The 8,428-nt window shown below is 45.8% G+C and overlaps 1 protein-coding gene across 1 annotated transcript in view; it reads left to right on the top strand.

Annotated features, from left to right (window-relative positions):
• Window positions 1–577: 577 nt before the first annotated feature.
• TNFAIP2 (TNF alpha induced protein 2) overlaps window positions 578–8,428 on the top strand; it is a 28,890-nt gene continuing 21,039 nt past the window's right edge. Inside the window, exons 1-3 of the mRNA XM_081192405.1 lie at window positions 578–703; window positions 5,823–6,207; window positions 6,775–7,414. Coding sequence (XP_081048531.1) covers window positions 5,832–6,207; window positions 6,775–7,414 — 1,016 coding nt within the window. The 5' untranslated portion in view covers window positions 578–703; window positions 5,823–5,831. The remainder of the gene's footprint in view (window positions 704–5,822; window positions 6,208–6,774; window positions 7,415–8,428) is intronic.

Genomic DNA, 8,428 nt, shown 5'->3' with positions numbered 1-8,428 from the left:
CAGGATTTATGTTAGGGGGTTGTGACAAAATCGAGCTACCTGCGAAGCGATTGGTCAGAGAGTTAAGTATTTTTATTCATTTACTTGATTTTGGGGGGCATCTGCTCTCCCCCCCTACCCCACCTACCTTGGCTACCCCTTTCTGTTATCTGCCCTGAATCTCCCAGCATTCAGCCTCACTGAGCGCAACCAGAGAGGGACCAAAGCTGTTCCCTGCCCGCTCTCTCCATCCTGCCACGCATGATTTTTATATATATATATAAACTTCCGTCGTGTCTCCTCTTCCTGGCTTTTTCTCCAAATAAATCCCTCGCTCTGAAAATCATTTGGCGCAGACCTCCTGCAATGCCTATCCCAGGCTTTTTGCTGCCACTGAGGAGAGAACAAGTCCTGGTCATTGACTTCTCTCCCTGCGCTCCAGAGTAGGAAAACCCGCCTTCTGGAATTTCCTTGCGCATCTCTAACCACCTAACCTGATGCAAGCTAGACGGAGTTTCCAAAGGCGCCCACGCGGGAGCGGGGGAAGGTGGCGGGCGTGGTAACCTCGCCTTTCCCCTCCTCTTCCTCCTCCTCCCTGCTTTATAACCCTGGGTGCTCTCTAGAAAATTAGAAACCGCGCTGCAGTCAACCCAGGGAGAGGGACAGAGAGAAAGGAAGAGCAACCATCCCGTCATCCCCGATCCAAAGTCAACCAGAATCCGCTGTAAGTCCTTCTTGCCCCGCTCCCCAACTCCTGATCTCAGGGCTGGGTCCTTCTCTCCCACCACGTGGCTGATCTCAGACCGCCTTAAGGGGGTCGCCAGCCCCTCTTCCCCTCGCTGGTCGACTGCTTGATCCGCCTGCCTTGCGCTCTGCTGGGAGCCCGGGAGCTTGCTGTAAACCGAGCTCTCCGGTTGGTCTTGTGCAACAACAAACTCTCCAAGTGAGTCCAGCCAGGACTTGTTATTTTTCGCCCCTCTGGCTGATGCCTCCCGATGAACTGATGCCCTTCCAACTGCAGCCTTCACAGGCTCATGCAAAATTTGCCCCTGGAGCTCCCGGAAGAGGGAAGAGGGTGGCTGGCGTTCAGGTGCCTCCGAGTGCTGTGTCACTTCGTTGCAGCAACAATGTGTGAAAATTAAGTTAAGCCGGGCAGGGCTGGGTTTGGCAAGGTCTGTGCTGGTTTGCTGTGGAAGCCTAACCGTATCTACTCAGAAGTAAAGCCCACTGAATTCAGTGGGGCTTACTCCCAGGTAAGTGAGCTTAGACTTGCAACTGTAGGCAGTGATGGTCACAGCTTTGTTGCTGTTGTTGTTTAGTTGTTTAGTAGTGTCCAACTCTTTGTGACCCCATGGACCAGAGTACGCCAGGCACTCCTGTCTTCCACTGTCTCCCACAGTTTGGTCAAACTCATGCTGGTAGCTTCGAGAACACTATCCAACCATCTCGTCCTCTGTCGTCCCCTTCTCCTTGTGCCCTCCATGTTTCCCAACATCAGGGTCTTTTCCAGGGAGTCTTCTCTTCTCATGAGGTGGCCAAAGTATTGGAGACTCAGCTTCAGGATCTGTCCTTCCAGTGAGCACTCAGGGCTGATTTCCTTCAGAATGGAGAGGTTTGATCTTCTTGCAGTCCATGGGACTCTCAAGAGTCTCCTCCAGCACAGCTAGATGCTGCTTTGTATGTGTGACTTGGGCAGCTTGGGGCGGAGGACCTGTGACCCTCTTGATGTTGAACACCCATCAGCCCCAACCAGCATGGCCAGTGGGGGATGGTGGGAGTTGTAGTCCAGTTACATCAAGCAGGACACAGGTTTCCAACCCATGGTGTAACTATTGCACCCTGTAAACCAGATGTTGATGCATCTGGATCTAGCATACAGCTCCTGGTTATGGGACTCTGGTGGGACCTAAATTTTGAGATCCATTGACTAGCATTTTTGGGTTAGACTGTAACTCAAGTCAGCAGAGCATGAGACTCGTGATCTCAGGGTCAAAGGTCCCTCCATTGCAGGGCGGCTTGGACGAGATGACCCTCGCGGTCCCTTGCAGCTCTACAATTCTATGATTCTGTGATCCAAATTGGAACTCCTGCTCAACTCAGAATTGCACAGAATAGACAAGGGCACAGAGAGGTTTCCATGCAGTCTTTGAGCTTGTCTTGCACTGTTGACGCTAGTTCACACTAATGTCAAATACTGTACCTCTTTCACACGTGACACGGCAAGCACATGTCCTCTCGCATGCTCTGTGTGTGGATCGTGTGACTGCAATGTTGAATGTGGAATTCTGTAGTCTCAGTGATCCTAAGCATACTTACTCACAAGCAGACCTGGCCAATGTTTTATGTTTGCATTACTTTATTTAGTGTAAGCGAAGAGCAGTTTAAGCTTATCAGGAAAATGACTCAACAACAGGGAGTTTCTGCTATTGCACACGCTTTAAAAAACACAATCTGCCTCAGCTCTTCCAAGCAAACCCGACAAAAAGACCTTGGGAGTCATTGTTTTGCACTTGTTGAGAAGAAAAGGTTACTAAGAAAGAAAAAGTTGCACCCTTTAAATCCAGTTTGCTCACAGGAGAAGAGAGTGGGCTGGCATGCTTCTCTCAATACATGGCCAGGTCTCAGGAGCCTCTGATGCCTTGCTAAAATAAATGCAAAGCACCCAAAAGAAGATGCTGTTAATAGGTTTGGATCTACTAATCCGACAACCTAACCAAAGTAATAAGAGTCAAGCACAGTATAGTGCCTTTCCTGTTCCTAAAAAGCTCTTATGTAAATGGTGCATTCATTTCATGACTTGGAAATCAAAAGTGCTTTATCACACTCATGTCCTGCTTGTGGATTTCCTACTGTCAACTGATTAGCCACTGTGAGAGCAGGATGAGGGACTTCTATAGAAGCAATCATATGGGGGGAGGGAATTCTGGATGGCTTTCTGTCTGGGATTCAGTAGTTACAAGGTTCCTTCTCTGAGCAGGGAGTCTGTGGTTGCAAGAGTCTCACACTAAGCAAGGAGTTTGACTACATGACCCCCTAGATTTGCGGTGTCCAACTGGGTGATCGTGTGCGCTCCTGCTTTTTATACTCTTTACTATACATATTATATGCTCAGAAGTAAAACCCTTTGAGTTCAATGCATCTCACTCCCAAGGAACTGTGAATAACACTGTATTGCAATCTGTATTCTCTTAAATCTTCAATTGTATAAGCAAAAGGCATTTCCTTTTCAGTTTAGGAAAGTAAATGCCACAAACTGTTTGCCTCGGAAAAGTTCCGTCTGTAATCAAAGAAGTTGTCCCTAATCCAAAACAGATGACTCGCATGAGCAAAGGTTTTGGAATGGGAGCAATGGTGGGATTGAAACATGATTTAGGGGAAAACGGAAAACGAAACTGAAAGGAGCAGCACTGGAAAGAGTATACTGTATACTGTTAACATATCATAACAGATGCCATGCTGGGCTCCTTTGGGAGGAAGAGCAGTCGACACATGGGATAATGATAATAAATAAATTTAATTGTACACTTAGCATGGACCATTATTTAGGAAATCTACAGTGTGTCATTGGGAAACCTGATTTTATTCTGATTTAAATCAACTGCTCCCTTCCTTTTTTATAATGATGTGTTTGCAGACTTTAAATCAGTGTGGTGTAGTGGTTAAGAGCGGTGGACTCGTAATCTGGTGAACCGGATTCGCGTCTCCGCTCCTCCACATGTGGCTGCTGGGTGACCTTGGGCCAGTCACACTTCTCTGAAGTCTCTCAGCCCCACTCACCTCACAGGGTGTTTGTTGTGGGGGAGGAAGGGAAAGGAGAATGTTAGCCGCTTGGAGACTCCTTCGGGTAGTGATAAAGCGGGATATCAAATTCGAACTCTTCTCTTCATCAAGGCAATGCAAAGATTTTTAAACTAACTCACCCTGTACATACAGTAATCCTCTAATATAAACATGAAGTTTAGTCAAGCAGCAGGTGGTATATTTAGTTGTCCATAGGCATGCTTACATGCATCGTTGTTTAGGAAATAGACCGTGTGCCATTGGGGGAACTTGATAATAATCAATTGTTCAAATCTGCTTTCCCCCCTTTTTTTCATGATGGTTTTTTAAAAATAAATTGCTGTTTTGAATTGCCTTGATTTAAAGTTTTCAAACCAACTCACCCTGCTTTACACGGTCCCCATGCATAATCCTATACTAAAAAACACTGAGATTCCTGCATTGAGGGGGTTCAACTAGACGATCCTCAGGGTCCCTTCGAACTCTACAATCATATTATTCTGTGATTCTACCAAGTAATAATAAATATCATGTGAAACTTTTTTTAAAAAGTTTTTTTTTAAAAAAAAAAGGAATTCTGGAGTGCAGTTTAACAAAGGGAGAATTGCATGGTTTCCGCTATCCTTCTTGGGCAACATAAACTTGGAAAATTATACAGCCATTGTTTCTGAAATATAATTAGTGCTGCATCAAAGATGTATCCCTCCCTTGAGATGCCTGTCTGGCTTCCGTGTCACCACTAAAATAAACAAGAGAGTTTGCCTTTTTAAAAACACATTATTCCAGAAACCGTGCCATGTGACCGTTCCAGTGGCAAGGCTGCTGTCACTCACATGTCCCTGAATCATTTCTTCTTCTTCTACAAGTAATTGAACACTTTTTCCACTTCACTGGAAAATCTCAAAAGAGTAAAAGAAAGAAAGAAAAACAAACTCGGCTGAAGTCAGTGACAAATGTTCCATTGGGACCAATGAAATCAGTTGATGTTCACTGTGATTTTTCCATGAATTACTGTGGGGGAGATTATGGGCATCATCATTGCACAGATGGACTTTCCCTTCCTCTCCCCCCCCCACCCCACATTGCAGCCCCCACTCTCAAACTGTTCCAGAGCATGTTTTTTTTAGGGGTCAAGGGAACTGCAGAGAAGGGGAAACCCATTCTGCTAATAATGGTGTCCATTCCACTGGCAGACCCAAAAGTATTTTGCACAAAAAACTCAAGTGGAAAAGGTAGCCTAATCTCACACTTCACAGTCCTCTCTATCTGAAGGGCCGCCTGGTCCATGTGCGGTTTAAAGATAAAGAATCGTGGGGAGGGAGAGCAGATGGGCTTTGGAGTTGGGTACCAGACTGGGCATGTACACAGCTCAGTTGGCCACTCTCTTCTCCAATATGGTAAGATGTGTTGCTATTTCCATTATAGTGATTACTTCGAAATTTACATCTATATACAGTGGTACCTCTGGTTAAGAACTTAATTCGCTGTGGGTTAAACCCCGTCGCAGGGATTCAAACCACCAACCTTCTGATTGGCAAGCCCTAGGCTCTGTGGTTTAACCCACAGCGCCACCCGCGTCCCATCTGAAAACATAACAAACCATTAAACATTAAAAAAATACCCTTCAGGTGTCTGCTAAATGTTGTATAGTGACTTATCTCCTTGGCTCGGGGGTTGCATAACTCCATACCCTCCAACATCTCTCCGATGAAAATAGGGACATCTTAAGGAAAAGCAGGACATTCCAGGATCAAATCAGAAACTTTGATGGCATCTATAAATCCGGGACTGTCCGTGGAAAATCGGGACACTTGGAGGGTATGAGAACATCACTCAGATAAGTGAACTTGTATGTGTCGCAAATGACACGGTGTCCACTAAAAGTGCTGTTGTGCTACTAAATATTTAAATAAGTATCAGCTTTTTTCACTGTTTTGTTAAACACAGGAGCTGGTCACTGAACTTTTCTTCCTCTGTCTAACCTTTGACCATTGGGTGGTTTTCCTTTTTGGCTTCTTGAATGCAAATCTGCAACCTGACAACTTCTTAATTGTCATTTGCAGGCTTAGAAGATGATGGGAATGAAAATGTTCACCATATTCTCTAGCGGTCCTGTAAAAGCCGAGGATTCAAAATCTAAGGTCCAAAGTGAGGCTCCCAAGCCTTCAACGTCTTCCGAATCAGAATTTGACTCCACGTCAATCGAATCCTCAACAGAAGAAACTCCGCCGAAGGACAAGGTGAAAACTGAAAGTCAAGGGTTGCCTTCGAAAAACAGTGCCACATGCCATTGTACTCCTGAGCAAAATAACAAGAAGAAAAAGAAGATACCATTGCAGAAAAGATTCGTTGATCAAATGAAGTACTTTGCACTTGGGGAAAACAGAATAAAACCCTTAAGAGCAGAGAAGGACCCTCCAAGTGAAAAGGAAAGCAAAGCAGTTACAGGTACAGTATGACCACCCCGAAGGACCACCTGCCCCCAACATAAATTTGTCCATCAATTAAGATTCTCTTCTGACCATATTTATTGGTCTCTTAGAGCAGGGGTTTCCAACATGGTGCTCAGGGGCTCAACGGTGCCCTTTTACGTATGTTTCCAAATGTATAAAATACATTTAGAAATGCATACTCAGAGAAAAAAATGTTTTATAAAAATGTTTTCTCATATAATAAAGAAAATGCAATCAAAAGCATGTACTTATAAAAAAGCATGTACTTATATACATATTTAAATATAGATTTTTCTGCAATTTTTTTTTAAAAAAGTAAGATTGATGCGGAAAGAGGATTTCCAGTTACTGGAACCAGTTACTGGAACTGGACTACCAGTTACTGGAAACAATAACATAAATTGCTGGAAACAGGGACAAGACATCTATCGTTTCTACTCTCAAATTATGAGCTGTTCATGCGTCTACTGGTACTGCAGGATGTAAGTTAAATGCATGGACAAATGAAATTTGAATCTCCATGCTATTGTGTACCAAGTTGTTTTTCCTTTTGTTTTGCCAGCTGACCAAATCAGGGAACTGATTAAAGATCAAAGATTCTTCGAAGCCAGCCAGCATCTCCTGGCCATGGAGAGGGAATGCAGCAGTGACTCTGGCAGCAAGCGCAAAGAGGACCATGTGGACCATCAGAGTGAAATTGAAGATCTGTTTGGGCTTTTGAAGCAAGAGGTCCTCAGGATCATCCGGTCGTCCGTTAGCATCGCGCAGGCTGAGCCAGAACTCCTGAGGGATGCAGTGAGGACAGTAGCAGAACAGGTGGAGGAGGACAGGAGATGCACGTTGGAAGAAAAGGCATCTGGGAAAGCTGCGCATTGCCGGCCCAGAAGATGGAAGGACGAGTGGAGGAGTACAGTCCAGGAGTCCGTAACCGACAGAATGAAAGAGCCTCCGTTTGACAGCAACGAGGGCCTCTCGACAACCGCCCACAGCTTCCTGCACATGGGGAAGGCTATGAAAGATGACCTGATCACTGTGGTGAAATACATCAAGTGCCATTACCCGGAGGACTTTCAAGTGTGCAGCACCTATGCGCAGTTCTACCACAAGTGCTTCTCTTCTCAGATTGAGATGGTTGCCCAGTTCGAACTGGGCAGGAAGGACACTTACCTCCTCCTCACCTGGGTGCAGAATATCTATCCAAAGTAAGTAGCGGTTTTGCCCTGCGTCCGGGTTACGCTGCAAGTCTGGCCAGCCCAAAAGCAGACAGTGTGCCTCTCTGTTCACTGGCTGAACCTTTTCTTCTTTCCCACATCTCAACATCTACCACCCAAATTCTGCATCAAACAAACAGCTGGTTCATAAAGAGTCAGCCCATTAGTGCATCTAACTGTCAGTTGCTCTCAGGGTTTCAGACAGAGATATTACTCAGGTCTACCTTTTGCATAGGGACGCAGGTGGCGCTGTGGGTTAAACCACAGAGCCTAGGACTTGCCAATCAGAAGGTCAATAGTTCAAATCCCTGCGATGGGGTGAGCTCCCATTGCTCGCTCCCTGCTCCTGCCAACCTAGCAGTTTGAAAGCACGTCAAAGTGCAAGTAGATAAATAGGTTCCGCTCCAGCAGGAAGGTAAACGGCGTTTCCGTGCGCTGCTCTGGTTCACCAGAAGCCGCTTAGTCATGCTGGCCACATGACCCGGAAGCTGTAAGCCGGCTCCCTCAGCCAGTAAAGCGAGATGAGCGCCGCAACCCCAAAGTCGGCCACGACTGGACCTAATGGTCAGGCGTCCCTTTACCTTTACCTTTACCTTTACCTTTTGCATGCAAAGAGTGTGCTCTACTACCGAGCTATTCTGGACCTTCCCCTTTACACTCTGCACTCAAAATGAGTTGTGCTGTTGACTAGGCTGTGGCTCAGAGCATCTGCTTTGCATACAAAAGCCTCTGCTTTGACCCCCAACCTCTCCAGGCAGGGCTGGGAATGTGCCCTGTCAGAAATCCTGGAGAGGCTCTGTCAGTCAACGTAGACAGAACTGAGCTGGGTGCCCCAATGGTCTGACTCAGTAAATGGCAGCTTCCTATGTTCCTCGAACCAATAAAAGAGATGGAAAGTTGCTTGATTGTGCTCACATCACATCCTTTAATGCTGAAGGAACACTGCAGAAAATGGAATTGAGGGATGGGATTCGAAAACATGTTTCGCATGTTTACTAGGGCTTT

This window comes from Podarcis bocagei, assembly GCF_964188305.1.
Source record: "Podarcis bocagei genome assembly, chromosome: 1".
NCBI lineage: Eukaryota > Metazoa > Chordata > Lepidosauria > Squamata > Lacertidae > Podarcis > Podarcis bocagei.
The sequence above is the reverse complement of the archived record's forward strand: the minus strand, read 5'-3'. Positions and strand labels throughout refer to the sequence as shown.